This window comes from Cnephaeus nilssonii, assembly GCF_951640355.1.
Source record: "Cnephaeus nilssonii genome assembly, chromosome: 8".
NCBI lineage: Eukaryota > Metazoa > Chordata > Mammalia > Chiroptera > Vespertilionidae > Cnephaeus > Cnephaeus nilssonii.
Genome location: NC_137079.1, coordinates 39,246,857 through 39,269,447, shown reverse-complemented (window position 1 = coordinate 39,269,447; position 22,591 = coordinate 39,246,857). Strand labels below are relative to the sequence as shown.

The following is a 22,591-nucleotide window of genomic DNA, read 5'->3' as shown; positions in this document are numbered from 1 at the left end:
AACACAATAGAACATGTGGCTGTCACATGCAAGTAAAAATCATAAGCCCTCCATAGCATTAAATTCTCAATCTTTTTTTTTTATGAAAGTGTTTTGACATATTCTTAACTTGATTTTACACAGGAAATAGATTTTTAAAACCTAAAGAAATAAAGAAAATCACAGATAGAGACTGCTCTACACCAGGCTCATATGTCCCTCTATCTCTATTAGAGACTGTGCAGCAGAGGATTCCAGAACCCCTGCTAAATAGTTGATGACTAAACTAATTTCCAAGCCAGGTTCAACCTGTATGGTTCAAAGGAACAGTAAATTCTCAGTAATGAGCCCCATATTTAAAATTTGGTTTTATGACTTGTCCCAGTATATTTTCTCTCATATTCTAAATATGATGTTAAATGCTTGAAAAAAATCACTGCATAATTTTGTATCACTTAGATCTAGTTAGTGTGTCTTCTGAATGCATGGTTTTGTTATGCTTGTTTATGTTCCGTAGAATATGCTCTGCACCGCAGGTGCTGTGGCTCAGGCCTCCATGTGATTTGGCTGGGGGACATAGTCTGACCTCTCTGTAGTGAGTAGAGAGACACACGAAGTTCTCTTGTCCAGATCTTTGTATCATGATATTTTCAGCATCCTTCTCAAGACTATGTGGATATGTATCTTAATGTCACTTTTACAAGTAGAGCTTCCAGCTAAATTAACACTGTATATGTATTTACAATAATCCCCAGAAGTATTTTTTGGACTACAGGAATACGGTTCAGTAAATTCATTTTTATTCTTGTAAGTTTTTGTTTAAGAAAAAAGTTAATGTGAAATAAATAACGCTTCAAGGCAGACCCCTTGACTTTTTGGAGAGGTCATTGCTTCTAGCTCAGTGCTCTCTCATTGGAAGGAAATAAACTGGGGGAAGTGAATGCTATACTGAAAAAAAAAAAAAAAGTCATGTACCTAAAAAGTCAAGTAAGGAAAATTGTTCCTTATCAGAACAGGTATATTTTATTTACTTTCTGTGGGCATTAGTGTTGACTCTTTTTATCTCCCAAAAAATAACAAGGCCCCTATGAAATTACTAACAATTATCATCAGAATAATAACACATAGTGCCTATTGTGTATCAGGTTCAGTTCTAAGCACAGTACTATACTAACTCTTTTCATCTTCACAAAAATTGCATGAAGTAAGTACTATTATTTATACTTTTTCATTAAGTGAAGTAACTGAGGCTCAGAGAAAGTCATGGTTTTTGCTTATTTTTAAATATTGAAGTGTCTTTTCCTTATTGATTCATAAAAGTTCTTTATATTATGTGAATTGTGATCCTTTGTATATGTGTTTCAAAAAACTTTTCCCAGTTTGTAGTTTGTGTTTTTACCTTTTTAAATTATCCAAGTGAAGTTTTAAATCACAGATTTAATATCAGAATTTTCACTCTTTTCCTTTATGGTTTGTGTATTTTGTATTGGATTAAAAAACCCTCTTCTACTCTCAAGCTCATAAAGATGTTGCTTATATTTTCTTATAAATCTTTTAAATTGTGCTTTTTTTCACATCTAAATCCTTAATCTCCCTGGGATTGATTTTGGTTTATGCTATAAGATCCAGTTTTACTTTTTAAAATGGATAACCAGTTGTGCCAGCACTACTTAGAGTCATGTTTTTCTGCCACTTACTTGCTAGCTACCTTCTCACCTTTCCAGCCCCAATATTCTTTAAAAGGCTGTTGTTTTCTATGAAGTGTTTCTCAATTAAATATAAGCAAAATGATGATTTTTTCCCTTTATATGAAATTCTGCTTTCACAAATGCTCTGCCAATCACTCTCTCTTATTTTTCATTTATCTTTAGGGAATCCTTACTACTTAAAAAGTTTATGTTTTGCAAAACAAGGGTATCAGATGATAGTTGAGATACAACTTAGGAAAGCATGTTCGTGAAATGGGATTGGGAAGCATGCAGGTAGGGAAGTAATGTGAGCTAATAAGCATGGGAAATAGATTGGAGGAGCCAAGTTATGAATGAAAGGTTAAAGAGTCTGTGCTTTTCAATTATCAATGGAGATACCGTTGAAACTTTGTGCAGAGGAAAGTAGTTGGGGAATGCTAAACAATTACCTTCTACCCCCTACTCTCCCCAGCCCCTGGCAACCACCATTCTACTTCTGTCTCTATGAATCTGACTACTTTAGGAACCTCATATAAGTGAAATCATGTAGTATTTGTCCTTTTGTGACTGGTTTGTTTCTCGTAGCATAATGTCTTTAAGGATTATCCATGTGCTAGCACGTATCAGAACTTTCTTCCTTTTTAAGGCTGCATAATATTCCATTGCATGTATATACCATAATTTTTTTATCCATTTATCTGTCAATGGACATTTGGGTTGTTTCAACTTTTTGGCTATTGTGAATAATACTGTTATGAACATGGATGTACAAATACGAGTCCCTAGTTTTCTTCTGGGTATATACCCAGAAGTGGAATTGCTGGTTCATATAGTAATTCTAGTTTAATTTTTTAAAGAACCACCATACTGTTTTCCATAGCAGCAGCACCATTTTACATGTACAAATTTCGTGCACCAGGCCTCTAGTCCTATCTAATAAAAGAGTAATATGCAAATTGACCATCACTCCAACACACAAGATGGCCATCCCCATGTGGTCAAAGATGGCTGCCCCCATGTGGACACAAGATGGCCTCCACAAGATGGCCAGCAGGGAAGGGCAGTTGTGAGCGATCAGGCCAGCAGGGGGGGGCAGTTGGGAGAAACCAGGCCTGTAAGGGAGGGCAGTTGGGGGGACCATGCCTGCAGGGGAGGGCAGTTGGGGGGGACCAGGCCTGCAGGGGAGGGCAGTTGAGGGTGATCAGGCCTGCAGGGGAGGACGGTTGGAGGGGACCCAGGCCTGCAGGAGAGGGCAGTTGGGGGTGGGGGTCCAGGCCTACAAAGGAGGGCAGTTGGGGGGGACCAGGCCTGCAGGGGAGGGCAGTTGGGGGGGGGGACCGGGCCTGCAGGGGAGGACAGTTGGGGGGGACCCAGGCCTGCAGGGGAGGGCAGTTGAGGGGGGGGGTCCAGGCCTGCAAGGGAGGGCAGTTGGGAGTGACCAGGCCTACAGGGAAGGACAGTGAGGGGCGACCAGGTTGGCAGTGGAGGGCAGTTAGGGGTAACCAGGCAGCCAGGGGAGGGGAGTTAGGGGCAATCAGGCTGACAGGGGAGCAGTTAGGTGTTGATCAGGCTGGCAGGGGAGTGGTTTGGGGGTGATCAGGCTGGCAGGCAGAAGCAGTTAGGGGCAATCACGCAGGCAGGCAGGCAAGCAGTTGGGAGCCAGCAGTCCTGAATTATGACAGGGATGTCTGACTGCCTGTTTAGACCCGATCCCACCAGGATCAGGCCTAAATGGGCAGTCGAACATCCCTCTAGGGGTCCCAGATTGGAAAGGGTGCAGGCTGGGCTGAGGGACAATCCCCCCCCTCCCCATGCATGAATTTCGTGCACCGGGCCTCTAGTTGATAATAAAGAACTGGGGATAGAAACATTGAAACATCTTGAAGACACTTAGGTACTCTTCAGAATTTTTATAACTTTTTGTCTAGCTCTTTATCTAATAATTAAAACAAGTTTTCCTCAAATATCATCATTCAAAGAAAATAAAATTTTACTTTTTTTTTTTACCCATTACAATAACTTTTTAACTATTTTCATTACAAATGTAGAGTTCATTAGTAATTATGCTTATTAGATAGACCTTAATGGCCTAGGCTGAGAAATAAAAATAATCTCTCATTCTTTTGTGGAAAAATATATTCTGATTTCCAAATTAGCAACTTAAAAAGTTGTGGAATAAAATAGCATTTCTAATAGAAATCTAATATGAGCCAAATATGCAATTTTTAAGTTTCTTAGTAGCCACATTAAGAAAGTAAGAACAGCCCTGGCTGGGTGCTCAGTGGTTAGAGCATCAGCCCATGGACCAAAGTGTTGAGGGTTCAATTTGGGTCAAGGAGGCAACCAGTCAATGTGTTTCTCTCACGTAGATGTATCCCACTCCTTCTCCCTCTCCCTCTCTCTCTCCTTCCCCTCTCACCTCCCCCCATTTCCTTCCACTCTAAAAATCAATCCTCTCTAATAAAATGGTAATATGCAAATTAACCATCACTCCACTACATAAGCCATGCCCACCAGCCAAGCCACGCCCACCAGCCAATCAGGGCGAGTATGCAAATTAACTCCAATCCAAGATGGCTACAGCCACAGAGAGCAAGGTTTCCCAGGTAACAGAACAAGCCAAGCTTTCCATAGCCGTTGCAGGCCTAAGCCTCCACTCAAGCTACAACGTTTCAATTATAGAAGGTAAACAAATTCAAACAAATGGCGGCAGAATGGAGCTTGAGAGAGCAGGCCTGGGTTGCCGGCGGCAACTGGGGAAGCAAAGCTTTCTGCACATCCTGGCCGGGCTCACCCGCTTAAGGCTACAAAGTTTCAATTGTAGAAGGTGAATTAACTGCCACAGAAATGGCTGCCGCCCCAGAAATGGCTGCCGCCCCAGGCTACAAAGTTTCAATTGTAGAAGGAAAATAAATTCCAGATACCAGGGCCTCCCCTTGGGTTGCCAGGGGGCGTGGCCGGCCTGCAAACCACCACAGGCCCCTCGCTCAGGCCGCCCCACGCCCCAAGGGAACCCCACCCTGATCCGGGACACCCTTCAGGGCAAACCAGCTGGCCCCCACCCATGCACCAGGCCTCTATCCTATCTAATAAAAGAGTAATATACAGATTGATCATCACTGCAACACACAATATAGCTGCCCCCATGTGGTCAAAGATCCTGCCCCCATGTGGACACAAGATGGCCACTACAAGATGGCCAGCAGGAGAGGGCAGTTGGGAGGCACCCGGCCTGCAAGGGAGGGCAGTTGTGAGGGACCAGGCCTGCAAGGGAGGGCAGTTGAGAGGGACCAGGCTTACAAGGGAGGGCAGTTGGAGGTGATCAACCCTGCAGGACAGGGCAGTTAGGGGTGACCAGGCTGGCAGAGGAGGGAAGTTGGGGGCAAACAGGCTGGCAGGGGAGCAGTTAAGCATCAACCAGGCTGGCAGCGGAGTGGTTAGGGGGTTATCAGGCTGGCAGGCAGAAGCGGTTAGGGGCAATCAGGAAGGCAGGCAGGCAAGCAGTTGGGAGCCAGCAGTCCTGGATTGTGAGAGGGATGTCCGACTGCCCGTTAAACGGGCAGTCGGACATCCCTCCAGGAGTCCCAGATTGGAGAGGGTACAGGCTGGGCTGAGGGACAACCCCCCGCCGTGCACGAATTTTGTGCACCGGGCTTCTAGTGGAAAAATAATATCCTTGGGTGAGGATTAAAAAAAAAATTAAAAACAAGTGAAATTAATTTTACTAATTTATTTCATTTAACTCAACATATCCATGAAACAATATAAAAATGATTAATGTGATACCAGAATTGACACATGTGACTGACATGTATACAACAACAATCTATACTAATAAAAGCCTAGGTGGTGTCTCGCCCTCGCATAATCACAAGATGGACACCACATGTCGTCACAAGATGGCCGCCCCCATGTCATCACAAAATGGGTGCCCCCACGTCATCACAAGATGGCTGCCCCCATGTCGTTACAAGATCAGGGGAGGGCAGTTGGGAGCGACCAGGCTGGCAGGGGAGGGCAGTTGGGGGCCATTAGGCCAGCAGGGGAGGGCAGTTGGGGATGACCAGGCTGGCAGGGAGGGCAGCTGGGGGCAATCGGGCCGGCAGGGGAGGGCAGTTGGGGGCGATCCGGCCAACAGGGGAAGGCAGTTGGGGGTGATCGGGCCAGCAGGGGAGCAGTTAGGGGCAATCAGGCAGGCAGGCAGGTGAGCAGTTAGGAGCCAGCAGTCCTGGATTGTGAGAGGGATATCTGACTCTATCCCACATCCCCTGAGGGGTCCCAAATTGGAGGGGGTGCAGGCTGGGCTGAGTGACACCCTGCCAGTGCACGAATTTCGTGCACCGGACCTCTAGTAGCTTACATAATGGAAAACTTAAAGGTAAAATGTAGTCCTACCTAAAAATGAAGTTTTGTTTAACAGAAAAATATATTACACTGCTTCTGTATTTAAATTAACTAAAATTAAATAAAATAGAAAATCTAATTTAGTAATAGTTTCACACAACATATCTTTTTATTTCCTTCCCAACACTTAAATTATATACTATAGGCAGGAAATCATTCCATTTTTTAAAAATGGTACTAATTTTTGTTAAGCTTCTAAATTAAAATTTTAAAAGATTGTCAACTAGATGAGAAATTTTTGGGGTTTTTTTAGTGCTCCCTCATGTGTTAATTACAGTTTTGGTTTTTATCTTTTAAAATTAGAAGTAGATGAATTACACTTATTTTGAAACAGAAGAGGGATTTGCTGTGTTCTGTACGTGTTGAGCTCACTGTTTTCTTCATATACCCTAGCACCTTCATAGTGTGGAGCGTGCTGAATGAATATAACTTTTTTTTTAATTACTGTGACTATTCCTGCGAAGTAATTTTTTTTTTACACTTGAAAGAGGCTCTTCAATTTTACTTTGAATAACTCAAATAGTTTTCATTTCTTACAACGTAATTTGTCTGCTCAGGTTTAATATATTGTTTCTTGTTGGCATTTTACACACTAGATTTTCACTTTGCGTAGTCATGTTGTTTGAACATTTGCAAGCAGAGCCGACTAACTGCTATTGGCCTGTTTCTTTGTGTGGAATGATTTCTTCCATCCACCTGCTCACAGCAGGTTGTCCACAGGCCTGAAGAGTAGCTAACTACTTTTGAAAATATCTTGAGATCCTGCTAAGGTCTAACAATTTCTGCATTTGTGTGCTGTGAAGCTATTCATGGTGTACCTTTGAAGCCTGTTTTCTTTTTATTTCTCATATTCTTGTTTAAATATTTTCAAGAGAAGATAATTTTATTATATATAACAGTACAAAGCTGATTATAGCACGATTGCATTCTACACTGAATAGGTCATTGATATTCAACTAAGTGGAACTAATTTTCTATGTTAAAGCAGACAAATTTGGAATAGTGTCCCAGGAACCTCATGTTATTTACTACAGAATACCAGATTAAATGGGTTACTTGTGAATTGGTTGCAGTGCTACATAGGTTCTATAACATGATAACTTAAAATGCTCAGTGGGCCAATAAGGAATATTCTGTAAGAACATGAATATGATAGAAGAGATGTTACTGTGCTTTCAGACTGCATAACTATCTGTGATACATTTGTAAATGCTTGTCCACACAGAATTTGAATAGATTTTTTAAATTTACGCATAATTTTCTGTGTTTGAAGAAAATGAATTGATTTTCACATCACTTGAAAGAAAAAGTGAAGTTAAAAATAAGCTATTTCCTTTTTTCAGCTTATAAAATAACTCCCATAATCGCTGAAAACTAGTTTTAATCCTAGTAAATATGTATAGAAGTTAAAGTATTTTAATTAGAATATTAAAGTGGCTTATGCTTTTGATTTTAAAGTAATCATCTTACGTTTTTAGTTCCAAAAGAAATGTTTTCCATGTTTTTTAGATACTTCTCCCTACCTCTACCCCTTTAGAAGGAATTAGCTGTTATTTTGTGCTGTATGCATGTGATTACTCTGGAAACATCAATGCAATATGAAACCATCCATTTAGAATGTATAGGATACATAAATATATAACTTAGAATACGCAGGGGTTGGTATTTTTTTCTAAAGAAGTAGGAAATGAAAGAGTAATTATTAACCATCTTTTCATGTTCCTGAAAACATCAATTACAGTTACACATCTTTGAAACAAGCCCACCAGTAGAACAGAAATAACTCCTTTCACTAGGCTTCAAAAACTTGCATCACAATTTAACAGCTGGGATGTAAGTACAACTATAATTTAAAATTTAATTTTGATGCAAATCTACCTGCTTTTGTAATGTAGTCCTAGCAGTTTTCTTGTCTCTGGTGGCATTTGTTTTATGATTTGGCATTGCTTTTAAATGTTTAATATAATAGGAAAATGTCTTTCTGAATCCCTCCCCACCCCACACATCTATCTGTTAACGAGAAATGATCTTTAGTAGCTGCCAGAAGAAGAGAATTTTGAATAGTGTAAACACTGATTGTAGTAAACATGGAAAATAATACCAGCAGCTGCACTGGAGACCGATAAGACAAATCCCATAGTAACGGCCTTTACAACGTATTATCAGGTTGGAAATCAGTGAGGGGAAAAAGAAAACTATTACTATTTCTTCCTCTTACTGTTCAGTGAGATTACTCTTTAAAAGGTAAAATTGCCTCTGATTTTATTATCTTCGGGAGATATTTTTAGAACATTTGTTTTTTGTGTGTGAATGCTTTTGCTTTTTTTTTTTCAGTGAGCAACTTTGCTAATTTTATATGAATTGATTTAACATTTGATAAGCTAATAGCAAAAAGTAAAATAATGTAAAAATTAAGGCTTTTATTATGTGAATAATTTAACAAATGTTAAAATTATTATCTTAACAAAGTCTTCTAAAAAATTATTTTCTTTAAAGAAAAGAGGCAGTATATTTTGTAGCCGTTGGAGCAGACTATCAAAATAAGAAAAGAAGGAAATGTTTATCTAGCTATGAAATGCCACTTAAAATAGAAAAAAAGGGTAAAATATTTGGAGAAAATATTTTAGTAAGGATGAAGTATATTTCGTGAAAATAAAAGCCTTAATTTTTACATTATTTTACTTTTTGCTATTAGCTTATCAAATGGTCAGTTCATATTTGTTTTGGCATGCTTCAGATTTATTGTAGGCATTTGAGTATTTTGTTCTTGATCCTAGACTATGGAAAACATGTATGTTCCTGTTTCCTATATAACAGCAAATTCCAGTTTTGAATGAAATTTTGTTTTCCTATTTTCTATTACATCAGTCCTTATTGCTGAGATATGTTAGGTTTTGGGATCTCTCCTTCTCTCCCTCACCCCTTTTCTCCCTCTCTCCCTCTCCCTTCTCTCCCTCTCTCCCTTTTCAAGTATATAGATTCCAGTAGTGTGGTGTGTGTGTGTGGGGGGGGGGGGGGGGAGCTGATAGCCATCTATACTAATAAAAGGGTAATATGCTAATTAGACCGGAAGCCCTTTCCGACAAAGCCATGGTGGTGGGGCTGAGGCAGAGGTGGTTAGGGGCAATCAGGCCAGGAGGGGAGGGCAGTTGGAGGTGATCAGACCAGTGGCGGGGGGGGGGGGTAGTTGTGGGTGAGCAGGCCGGCAGGGGGGGCAGTTGGGGGCAAGCAGGCCAGCAGTTGGGGGTGATCAGGCCAGTAGGTGTCAGTTGGGGGCGAGCAGGCTGGTGGGGAGGAGTTGGGGGTGAGCAGGCCGGCAGGGGGTCAGTTGGGGGCAAACAGGCTGGCGGGGGGCAGTTGGGGTCGAGCAGGCCGGTGGGGGAGTCAATTGGGGGCGAGCAGGCTGGAGAGGGGGCAGTTGGGGGCGAGCATGCTGGCGGGGGACAGTTGGGGTCGAGCAGGCCGGTGGGGGAATCAATTGGGGGCGAGCAGGCTGGCAGGGAGTTGGGGACAAGCAGGCTGGCGAGGGGGCAGTTGGGGGCGAGCATGCCAGTGGGGGAGTCAATTGGGGGCGAGCAGGCTGGTGGGGGGGCAGTTGGGGGCGAGCAGGCTGAAACGGGAGGCAGTTGGGGATGAGCAGGCCAGCAGGGGGGGGCAGTTGGGGGCAAGCAGGCCAGCAGTTGGGGGTGATCAGGCCAGGGGGTGTCAGTTGGAGGCGAGCAGGCTGGTGGGGGGGAGTTGGGGGTCGAGCAGGCTGGCAGGGGGTTCAGTTGGGGATGAACAGGCTGGCAGGGGGCAGTTGGGGGCAAACAGGCTGGTGGGGGGGCAGTTGGGGGCGAGCAGGCTGGCGGGGGGCAGTTGTGGGCAAACAGGCTGGTGGGGGGGCAGTTGGGGGCGAGCAGGCTGGCGGGGTACAGTTGGGGTCGAGCAGGTCGGTGGGGGTGTCAATTGGGGATGAGCAGGCTGGCAGGGAGTTGGGGGCGAGCAGGCTGGTGGGGGGGGCAGTTGGGGGCGAGCAGGCTGGCAGGGGGAACAGTTGGGGGCGACCAGGCTGGCAAGGGGGGGGTGGCAGTTGGGGGCAAGCAGGCCGGCAGGTGAGTGGTTAGGAGCCAGCGGTCCCGGATAGCGAGAGGGATGTCTGACTGCTGGTTTAGGCCCGATCCCAGCATGATTGGGCCTAAACCGGCAGTTGGACATCCCCTGAGGGGTCCCAGATTGGAGAGGGTGAGGCTGGGCTGAGGGACACATCCCCCCCCCCCCCCCCCGTGCACGAATTTCGTGCACTGGGCCACTAGTAATGTATGTAATTGTATCCTGCTTTAAACTGAATGTAAAGCTAAGGGCAACTTATTGGTACTTATATCTATGGTTTCCATATTCATTGATATAATTTAATTGTGTTTTTAATGTTAAAATATAAGTTTTAAAACCTACTATTTTATTTATTATAAAATTTTATTCTCCTGGGTATCAGTCTAATCCCTGTAGGGTAAGGAAAATGAACTATTTATATTTTTAGTGTCTCTTACATAGAAAGTAATGTCAAATATGACCTAGACAGTATTCCAGACCAGAAATTTTTAACCTTTTTAATCTCATGGCGCACATAAAGTAATTACTAAAATTCTGCAGCACACCAAAAAATATATTTTTTCCCTTTGATTTTAGAGAGAGAGGAGGGGGAGAGAGAAACATCAGTTGGTTGCCTCCCCCACATGCCCTGACTGGGGATCCAACCCACAACCTGGGTATGTGCCTTGACTGATAATTAAACCCGCTACCTTTTAGTGTATGGACAATGTTCCAACCAACTGAGCCACACCAGCTGGACAAAAAAAAATAGGTATAATTTTGATTCATTCACACCAGACAGCTATTATTGTGTTGTCTGTTGTCATTTTTTTTTTTTTCAATCTAAGGGAAAAGAGGTCAGTGCCCTGACTAATTGCATGTCTTAAAAATTCTTTTGGCATGGCGGTTGAAAATCGCTGCTCTTGACTCTGGAGATACAGCAGTGACCAAGACTTATGTGGCAACAGGGGGGTGTAGATACCAAACATTTAAATATGTAAAAAAGGTAATATGAGTACTGAAAAGGTTGATGAAGACTATAAAACAGGATAATTCCTAGAAAATGACTAGAGGAGATAGCTTTAGCTAGGGTGAGTAGGAAGTCCTGTCTGAATATTGATTTGAGACCTTTAACGCTTTGCACTTGCTTGCTTTTTTCTTGATTCCTTTATTCTACTCGGGATTTAATTTTTTAAATACCCCAGATTTAACAAAGCGCGGCAGTAGAATAAAAAACTGGAGTTTCTTTTCATACAAACTTATTTATTTGGATTTTTTTATATTTCAAATTATTGATACATTCAATACAATTTGACATACGAGCTGCTACCGATGCTAACCATGTCGAGTCACACTCGACATCCGAGTGCAAAAGGTTAAGGAGAGGAAGGCAGCTATGCAAAAATCTAGGGGGGAAAGTCCCAAGTAGAAGGAATGGGAAGTACAAAGGCCCTGAGACAGGAAAAAACTTGGTTTGTGTGGAGATCAGAAGGAAGGCCAATGTCTTGAGTATAGTTAGGAGAGTGGAAAAAGATAGGCAGGGAGAACAACCAAGATGGCAGCATAGGTAAACACATGTAGTTGATGCCTCTCACAACCACATCAAAACTCCAACTAAAAGACAAAACAAGTATCATCCAGAACCAAGGGAAACCTGGTTGAGTGGAAGTTCTACAGCTAGAAGAAAAGAAAAAAGCGCATTGAGACTGGTAGGAGGTGCGAAGGTACGGAGGCACGCAAACCAGGCTGGCGACTGGGTGCGCTGTTGTTTTTTTCAATCGGGAGGGAGAGACAAGCTCCCGATTGCTCTGAACTCCAGTTCCTGTTGAGAATCTGGGGACCCAGATTCATATGGGGAGAAACTGGACTGTCTGGCATCGGGCAGGAATGCGAGGGCGGCTTTCTCTCAGATGTGCTCACAGGGATCATTGTTGCTGCATGGGGCTGCGGGACACAGAGACCCGGGGACCTCTCTGGGGCAGGGCGGACTGGCAGCCATTGCTGTTTGCTCCACCCTGGTGATTCCCTGAGACCCTGCCCCACCCAATTTACAACCCCACCCAAGCTGTGAGCAGTGGCTTTTGCATATGAATGGCCTGTCCCTCTTGCAACCTAAAACCTAACAAACTGTAGCTGGGTCAGAGAGCTCCAGAGCGTCCAAAAGAAGGCCTAAGGCCCTGCAGCAGCAGCCTGCATTGCTTCACAGCTGGGCCTCATCTGGGCACTTCCAAACCCCACACAAAAGGAGGAATCTGCAGATCTCTCTGTAGCTCCTGCTGGGTGGCTTCAGGCAGTGACTGACTTTGCACCTCCTTGGAGATCCAAGAGCCAGTGTACCCAGTGGTCAGTGTGAGACTATACCGGATTACAACTCTTCATATCCGTAAGTGATACACTCAAGGGGCAGACTCAGTGAGCACCAAAGCCCCACTGAAGCAAGTCCTGCCCCATAAGGGTGTCTCCAGCACAGCAGTTCTCTCATTGTAGACACAGCTGGTCCTCACGGCCAATTGGCCTGGAGGTCAATTCCTCCCAATGATATCAACAGCAATCAAGGCTTAACTACAACAAGACTGTGCACCCAGCCCACAAAGGGGTGCACCAAGAGTGTCCACCTCAGGTAATTGGGGAGGCTGAGCCACTGGGACCTATAGGACACCTACCGCATAAGGCCACTCTATCAACACAGGGAAGCAGCCAAAATACGGAGACAAAGAAACATGTCACAAGTGATAGAAATGGAGGAAAGCAAACTACTGGATATAGAGTTCAAAACCACGGTTATAAGATTACTCAATAATCTTCTAGAAACTTAGTGAGACCCTCAAGGATATGAAAAAGGACCAGTCAGATATTAAGCATACACTGAAATAAAGAATAATATACAGAGATCCAACAACAGACTAGAGGATCCCAAGAATAAAGTCAAAGATTTGAAATACAAAGAAGCAAAAAACACCCAAGCAGAAAAGCAAAAAGAAAAAAGAATCCAAAAATATAAAGATAGTGTAAGGAGCCTCTGGGACAAATTTGAGCACATCCAAATTATGGGGGTGCCAGAAGAAGAGAGAGAGCAAGATATTGAAGAACTATTTGAAGAAATAATGACAGAAAACTTCCCCTACCTGGTGAAAGAAATAGACTTACAAGTCCAGGAAGCGCAGAGAACCCCAAACAAGAGGAATCCAAAGAGGACCACACCAAGACACATCATAATTAAAATGCCAAGAGCAAAAGACAAAGAGAGAATCTTGAAAGCAGCAAGAGAAAAACAGTTAGTTACCTACAAGGGAGTACCCATACAACTGTCAGCTGATTTCTCAACAGAAACTATGCAGGCCAGAAGGGAGTGGCAAGAAATATTCAAAGTGATGAATAGCAAGAACCTACAACCAAGATTACTCTACCCAGCAAAGCTATCATTCAGAATTGAAGGTCAGATAAAGAGCTGCACAGACAAGAAAAAGCTAAAGGAGTTCATCACCACCAAATCAGTATTATATGAAACGCTGAAGGGTATTCTTTAAGAAGAGGAAAAAGAAGAAAAAGGTAAAGATAAAAATTATGAACAACAAAATGACAGCAAATATATATCTATCAACAAGTGAATCTAAAAATCAAGTGAATAAAAAATCTGATGAACAGAATAAATGTGAATATATTAGAATCATGGGCATAGAAAGGGAATAGACTGACAATTCTCAGGGGGAAGGGGGTTTGGGGGTGCAGGAAGAAATTGGACAAAAATCTTATACCTATGGACGAGGATGGGGGCGGTAAGGGCATGGGGTGGGGTGGGAACTGGGTGGAGAGAAGCTATGGGGGGGGGGAGAGGAACAACTGTAATAAACTGAACAATAAAGATTTATTAAATAAATTAATTAATTAAAATAAAATAGGCAGGGACCAGGTGATATAGCATTTTGGTGGGCCAAAGAATTTTGTGTGTTTTTTTCCAGTTTCTATGTGAAGCTTTTGAAGAGTTTTGAATAGAAGAATAATATGATGTGATTTAAAATTACTGCTGTGAGGAGGATGAACCACAGGGGACCAGTGGTGGAGGCAGACAAATTGTTTATGTGACCATTGCAGTCTTCCCAGAAGAGGTGCTGATAATGGTATAGACCAGAAGTCCAGCTCACTGCCCGTTATTGCAAGGCTCAAAAGTTGAGTGCTTATTCCCTTTTCAGTGGTTGGAAAAAGTTAAAAGAAAAGTAATGTTTTATGACCCATGAAAAGCATATGAGATTCAAATTTCAGTCTATAGATACAGTTTTACCAGAACATGGCCACGTTCATTCCTGTTTATCTTGTCTATGGCTGCTTTTGCAATTTTTGTTGAAAGTAGAATCTTACTGCCCTCCTTTTCCTTATCACACAGCAGTTCAGTGGCTTAGCAGTGGGAAAGTTTATTATGATATTTTTTGTGTGCTCAGGACCAAGATTAAAATTTTTCTGAACAAGAAGCACCCTCAACCACCACAGTTCCAGCAGCATCTTTTAAACCTCAATGCAAAAGCAGGGGAAATGTCCATATTTAAAAATCCATTTAACTGTACAATTCCTAACCTTTAATTGGAAGTGATTAAACTGCAGTATAATGTTATGCTAAAGGCAAATATCAAGAAAAGAATCTAACAAAATTCTGTAAATGCCTTTCCAATTGCCAAATATGTTCAAGTAAAAGCACATGCCTGTGGATCGATGTTGGTATTTGGCAGTAATGTCTGTGGAAAGACACATTTTTGAAGATGAAATATGTAAAATCTCATTAAAGAGTGACATTGAAGTATTACAGAAAAATTGTGCTTAGTTATATTTTGAATGTTACAAAAAATTGTGAAAATTGGTTTTTTCTCTTGTTATCTAAGTAGCTACACAATATCCTCAATTTTGCCTTTGGGCTTAAAAAGCCTAAAATGTTTAGTATATGGCTCTTTGCAGAAAGAGTTTTCCAACCCTTGACTTAGATAAAGGTGGTAGCAGTGGAGATGGTAAAAAGTGAACTGATTTGACATATATTTAGGAGGGAAGGCACAAAAGATTGACAGTTGGATTAGATACTGGATGTAAAGAAAGTTAAAGAATTAAGGGTGAACAACAGATGAATAAATAGTAATATTTACTGAGATGGGAAACCTCAGGGAGGTGCAGCTTGGGAAGTCAAATCAAGAATTCTGTGTGGACTTGGTAGATTTAATATGTGCATTAGCTATCCAGGTGTTGATGTTCAGTTAACAATTAACTGAGTCTTTAACGCAGAGGACAAATGGGAGTTGGAAACAGATGTGATAGTCATATGCTAGGTTTTTCTTCTAAAACGATGGATCTGCCACATATAAAAGAATAAAATTGGACACATCTTACACTATATATAAAAATTAACTCCAAGTGGATTAAAGGCCTAAATATAAAACTCCTAGAAGAGAATGTAAGCAGAAAGCTTCTTGACATTGGACTTAAGAATGATTTTGTTGGATAACACCAAAGTCATAGGCAACAATAGAGACAGATGGGATGACAACAAACTTAAAAATGTTGTGCATCAAAGGATATAATTAACAGTGAAAAGGCATCCTATTGAATGGGAGAAAATATTTACAAATTATATATCTGATAAGGAGTTAATATCCAGAATATATAAGGAATTCCTAAACTTAACAAAAAAAACCCTAACCTAATTAAAAAATAGCCAAAGGACTTGAATGGGCATTTCTCCAGTGATCTTGTACAAGTGGACAACAAGCATATAAATAGATGCTTAGCATGCTAGTCATCTGAGAAGTGCAAGTCAGAACTACAATGAGATACCACCTCACACCCATTAGGATGGCTACTAACAAACAAGTGTTGGTGAGAACATAGAGAAATTGGAACCTTTGTACACTATTGTTGGACTTGTAATTAGTGCAACTGGTATGTAAAACAGTATGGGGGGGTTTCTTCTTAAAAAAATAGTGCATCCATATGACCCAGTAATCCCATTTCTAGGTATATATTCAAAAGAATTGAAAGTAGGATCGCTAGGAGATACTGGTATTTGCACAGCCATATTCATTGCAGCATATGCACAATAGTTCATCCGTGGATAAGTGTATAAACAAACTGTGGTGTGTACATAAAATGGCATATTATTCAACCTTGAAAAGGAAAAAAAATCCTGTCAAATGCTACAACCATGGATGAACCTTGACATTATGCTAAGTGAAGTAAGTCAGATACAAAAAGACAAATACTGTATGAACCCACTTATATAAGATATCTAAAGTAGTTAAATTCATAGAAACACAAAGTATAATGGTAGTTACCAGGGTCTGGGGGCGGGGGGGGGGGATGTGGGTGAGGGGAGGGAAGATGTTATTTAATGGGTATAGTGTGTCCAATTTGCAAGATGAAAAAGTTTTGAGATCTGTTTCATAGCAATGTAAATATACTTACCACTATTGAACTTTATATTTAAAAATAGTTAAAATAGTAAATTTTATGGGGTTTTTTTCTACTACCAAAAAATTCTGTTATTTGACAAATCACAAGAGCCAAAGTTGGAAGATTTATACAATCTGATTTCAAGACTATGAAACAGCAGTATCAAGACAGTGTAGTATTGGGAGATAGACATGTAAGTCTTTTTCTCTAAACTTTTCTTCCTTGATTCAGTGTGGGCTTGTTTCTCGAGTTTGGGTCTGACAAAATGTTTCACATGGGACATTGCAAAGAATTCCTATTGTATCTGTTACTTAGGCACCAAGGTATCGGCCACTTCTTGAAGTTTTGTCAGATGATTCCTCCAAAGATGTCTCATAGAAAGAAGCACCAGGTCTGGCTTTTGCTTGAGCAGGTCAAAGAAGCCTGAGGATAGATTCCCTTTCCTGGACAAACTTATCTAATGCACCCTGGAATCTACTACTTTTTCTAACCACTCAGACTTGGCATTGGCAATCTCTGCCACTTGGCCTCCGGCTCTAGAGTTGGAAGCATGTTGTGTGTTTTTTTTAATAGGACATACCAAAGTTTATGTACATATTCATTGCTTTTGTTCTTAAGTGCCAACAAGTTTATGAAGCTCCAGTTTTCACTTTCTCCCCCTCTACTTCTTGGGTCATCAAAAATTTATTCTAGTACTTTCCTTGACAAGGTGGTATAAAATAATTTGCTCTGGTGAAAAGATATGATATTTGGCATATTCTTAGGCAACAAACTAAGAGAAAACCTGCAACCTGTGCTGGCTGGGGCCAGAGTTATTGACAACCTGGAAATGCACCTGAGAGTCTTCTGCAAAGAATGGCCAAAATGCATCAGTGTATTTCCTTTCTCTATAGATATGCCTATTCTGGACATTTCATGTCAAATGGAATCATATAATATGTGATCCTTTGTGCTTGGTTTCTGTTGTAGCATGTATCAGCACTTCACTCCTTTTTATGGCCAAATAATATTCCATTGCTAATTTGTTTTATCTATCATTCAATGGTCACTTGAGTTATTTGGCTGTTGGGAATAATGCTGCTATGAGCATTCAGGTACACATTTTTGTGTGGATGTGAGTTCATTTTATACCTCTTTTTTCCCCCAGTGTCTTTCACGAGAAGCAGGTGGAAACATGAGCATTCAATTTCTCGGTACAGTGGTAAGTATGAAAGAATTATTACCCTGTGTATTCTCCTGATTTTCAGAGGAAAAAAATGTGTTCAACTAGTTTTAGCCCAGGTATTTGAACTTGGCTTCATCATGATTTTATTTTGCTATTAAATGAGATGTCTTTGTATAAGAAATGGGTTCTTTAATGTGTTAGAGAAATTTCCATGATAGACTACTTTTAGCAATTTCTTATTAAGGAGAAAATCGTTTTTAAAAAAATATTGCAGTTTGTTGGGTATTTCAAGTGCTTTATTTTTCTACTGGATATTTTCATCATAAAAATAAGAACATATATAAAGATGCTTTAGAAAATAGTGACATTGGTGGGATTTTTTGCTTACTTTTCCACCTACCTTTCTACATTAGGCCATTTCAAGTCCACATTTCTAATGAGATTGAACCATAGTATTTGTATCTTACTTTTTTTCACTTGTGATCCTATTAATAATTTTTCATATTGCTATAAAATATCAGCATTGTTTTAATGAAGCTGTAGTTAACATTCTGATAAGTGGATGTGACATATTTTACTTTCCATGAATCCCATTGCTTAGTATTTTAGTTACCTCTCATTTTTGCTATTATGATTGGTGTCCTAATGAACAACTTCATATGTTTGCTTTTTTGACATTTTGAATTATTTTCAAATATTTATAAAGTATTTTCAAAAATGTATAAGATACATTTTTTTTCTAAGTTGAGTCAAAACCATGAATATTTTTATGGGTTAGTACCAGTGATTTCATATCTCTTCTAAAAGGCACCCATCATATTTATAAAAATACTAGAGGCCCAGTGCATGAAATTCATGCAGGGGTGTGTGTGTCCCTCAGCCCAGCCTGCACCCTCTCCAATCTGGGACTCACTGGGATGGGGCCTAAATGGGCACTTGGACATCCCTCTCACAATCCAGGACTGCTGGCTCCCAACCGCTCACCTGCCTGCCTGCCTGATCACCCCCTAACCACTCTCTTGCCAGCCTGATCAACGCCTAACTGCTCCCCTGCCAGCCCGATTGCCCCTAACTGCCCTCCCCTGCTGCCCCGGTAACCCCAAACTGCCCTCCCTTGCCAGTGTGGTCGCCCCTAACTGCCCTCCTATGCAGGCCTGGTCCCCCCCAACTGCCCTCCCTTGCAAGCCTGGGTCCCCCCAAACTGTCCTCCCCTGCAGGCTTGGTCACCCCCAACTGCCCTCCTCTGCCTGCCCATTCACCCCTAACTGCCCTCCCCTGCAGGCCTGATTGCCCCCAACTGCCCTCCCTTGCAGGCCTGGTCCCTCCCAACTGCCCTCCCCTGCTGGTCTGATTGCCCACAACTGCCCTCCCCTGCTGGCCATCTTGTGGCAGCCATCTTATGTCCACATGGAGCAGCCATCTTTGACCACATGGGGGCGGCCATCTTGTGTGTTGGAGTGATGGACAATTTGCATATTACTCTTTTATTAGATAGGATCACTTTGCACTCTAGTATTAGTTATAATTTTCAAAATTATTTAACTCTTATCAGGTGAAAAGAGTTTACAGTTATTACTTTTTACTTTAATTTCATGTATTATTAATAGTATTAGATATAATTTTCAAAATAATTTTACTATTAAAAAAAGGTACCTTATTTTAATTAGCATATCTCTGTTTATGGCTGTTGTATTTTAATATTTCTCCATGTATTCATTTACTAGGTATCATTTATAATTTTTAAAATGTCTGTTCATGTGCTTTGGGTACTTTGTTCAGGTTCTAAATTCACTTTGGAATGTTTCCATTAGCTCTGTGAGTTTATTGAGGATATCAGAGGAGAGGCCTGTGGCTTGGATTTTTAAAAAAGTAGTGATTTTGCAGCCATTGAAGTAGGAAGGATGTTAATAATAATGTGAATTTATAGTTTATATATCTGTAGAGGTGTAGTAAAGTTTATGTATAATAGTATATGTATATATACTTGCTCTATGTAATGTAAGTTTTAAGTCTTGCACCTAAGATTTGTGGTTTCTTGTTTTTCTTATTAAGAAAGTAATGCATACTTTTCATTTTTAATTTATTGTTTATATATTTTTATTTTTTTCCTTTTAATTGAATTTAATGGGATGACACTAGTTAACAAAATTATATAGGTTTCAGGTGCACAATTCTACAACACATCATCTATACACTGTATTGTGTGTTCACCACCCCAAGTCTCTGTTCATCACCATTTACCCCTACTATACCCTTCTCCACCTCCCTCCTAGAGGTATTTGTTATTAACAATAGATATATTCTTCCAGAAATCATGTATGTCCTTCTTTAGATCTATGTCATTACATAAAGATCTATGTCATTCTTTTAAATGGTTACCTAGAATTATATTATGTGGCAGTTTTCCTGTTCCTAGCTAAGTGATGATGCTAAGCTATCTCTGCTACTTGATCTCTCTCATTGGATTCTAATAGGTTACTACTCAGTGTTCATGTATTGAAAACTAAGTTCTTGCTCCATACAACCTGCAAAAAGAAACTCACAGTTTCTCCTGCAATTTTTTTTTATCTCAGAAAATGTCAACTTGAACTAAAACCTTGCATTTTTCTTGATTTATGTCTTTCTTCCACTGCCTTCATCATCTCTTTTCTGAATTATTGCAGCAGCCAAAGTCCTCCCACCTTCACCACTGTTCAATCTATTATTACTATAGCGTTAAACTGATCCTTTTAAAATATGAAGCAGATCAGTTGGCCTTGTTGCTATTCTTCAAGCCTGCTGGGCACATGCCTCAGTGTAATCTCATTTGTCTTTTCTCTGCCAGGACTATCTGCCCCCAGATATGCATAGTAGGTTCCCTCCCTTTCTTCAAGCCTTTACACATCAGCCACCTCCTCCTTGTGACGACACTCTTTAAACTTATGACCACTCTTTCCCACATTTTATTTCTTCTTCCCTCCACTTTATCCTTTTTTAGCGTTATGACTATTTGATATATTTTACTTTTAAAAACTTATTTATTATCTGTCTCCCCCACTTGAATGAAATAAGCCCCATGAGCATAGGTCTTTTTGTATGTTTTATTAATCACTCTATACCTAATGCTCAGAACAGGGCTTTAGTGTATAGCAAGCATTCAGTAGATATTTGTCAAATGAAGCTGACAAGCATGGGACCAAAATATTGGACGTGAAAAGGAAATGTGAAGAAAGCAAATATAGAAACAAATGAAGAAAAAGAAAAAAGTAGGGGAGGTTTGGGACCTTGGATTAGTCCTCTTCCTCAGATAAGGAAACAATGCGTCAGAAAAGATCTTTGTAGGGGTTTGATGTGGAAAAAAAGAAATAAAAAGGTAACTTGTTTTACTTAAGGTTGCATATCTAGGTGGTGGTAGAGCAAAGAAGGGTACTTACATTTCTCAGCTCTCAGATCAGTGCTCATCCCATCAGCAAATGTTTTTTACCTTTATTCCTTTTATGCACTTCAGGCACCGAAAATGTACTAGAAGAAGAAGAAAAAAAAAAAAAAAAAATATATATATATATATATATATATATATATATATATATATATATATATATTCAGTCACCTGAAACATACTACAAAAAAATCACACACATATATATACTAGTACACCACCTAAACAGCCAACAAAAAGTCACCTGAACATAAAGGAAAAAAGGAAAGGAGAATTTTATGTATTTAACACTACCCTTCTCCTCTAGTAAATGATAGGTTACTTGTTAATAAATCCCTAAGTGTCTATGTCCACTTTGTTTATATAGTTTACATAGAGAAGGAATGTCAATTTATAGAATAATTATTCTAAAATTTTACAATATAGACTTCGGAGGGCCAGTGTAGTTTGTTACAGTGTATTTTTCTATGTGTATTATTAGAAATATTAGATCAGTCTGGAAGAGGGAAAGAAAGGGTTTTGAGATAGTGGGACTGTTACAACAAATATAGAGTGATTTCTAGCTAGCATGTGCTGCTTCAGTCCAAATGATCTATATAGATTCAATTTCCAGGACTCGCGGGTCAGGAATAGCAGTAGCACGTCACATGGTAAAGGCAAGACTCCCCAATACACATTTGTCTTTGTGAGAATATAGACATGAATTACAATATCAAGTAATTACGTCTGTGAAGACAGTATTTCCAAATAAGGTCACACTCTAAAATTCTGGGTGGACATGAATTTTTGGATGACACTGTTTAATCAGGTACACAATTTATATAGGCATAAAAGCATATTTGACATTTATGAAAATTTAAAAAGTACTCAGACATACTTAAAATATATTTGATAAACAGGATACTCTTCCATAAGTCTGTACCTTAATATGTAATATACCTGATTTGAGTACTTTCATTTATTTTTCAAAGAATTTTTATACTTGTTATCATCACCTATGTGATTGGTGTTATGAAGTCCAAACTCAAAACATGCTGAAACACCCATGAAGCCTATCCCTAAATTTTGGAGCACAATAGTGAGCATATGACTCAGCTATGCTAATAGCTGGTATAATCAGAATGCAAAATCAGGTCTCTCTGACTTTAAGTCAAGCTGTTAACCGTCAGAGGGCCTTAAAAAACACACTGCTTTATTGTATAATTCAGGGAGCTCTTTGTAGTAACTGCTGAGAACAACTGTCTTAGTCAGCTCAGGATGCTATGACAAAATACCATAGACTGGGTGGTTTAAACAACAGGCATTTATTTTCTACAGTTCTGTAGGCTAAGTTCAAGATCAAAGTGGCAGCAGATTCCTGGTGAGGGTTCTCTTACTGGCTTGCAGTTGGCCACCTTGTAGCTGTTATCCTTACAAACAGTTTCATCTTTCTTCCTCTTT

At 40.5% G+C, this 22,591-nt stretch overlaps 1 protein-coding gene and 1 pseudogene across 3 annotated transcripts in view; one reads left to right on the top strand and one right to left on the bottom strand.

Annotated features, from left to right (window-relative positions):
* PCCA (propionyl-CoA carboxylase subunit alpha) overlaps positions 1-22,591 on the top strand; it is a 377,531-nt gene that overhangs the window by 297,796 nt on the left and 57,144 nt on the right. The window contains exon 21 of one of the 2 annotated variants that reach the window (XM_079779444.1): positions 17,716-17,769. The exons of the other annotated variant lie outside the window; for it this stretch is intronic. Coding sequence (XP_079635570.1) covers positions 17,716-17,769 — 54 coding nt within the window. The remainder of the gene's footprint in view (positions 1-17,715; positions 17,770-22,591) is intronic. 2 annotated transcript variants of the gene reach the window in all.
* Positions 16,543-17,707, bottom strand: LOC307104534 (large ribosomal subunit protein uL29m-like; annotated as a pseudogene). Its single transcript has one exon. The product of its transcript is annotated as a large ribosomal subunit protein uL29m-like (transcript).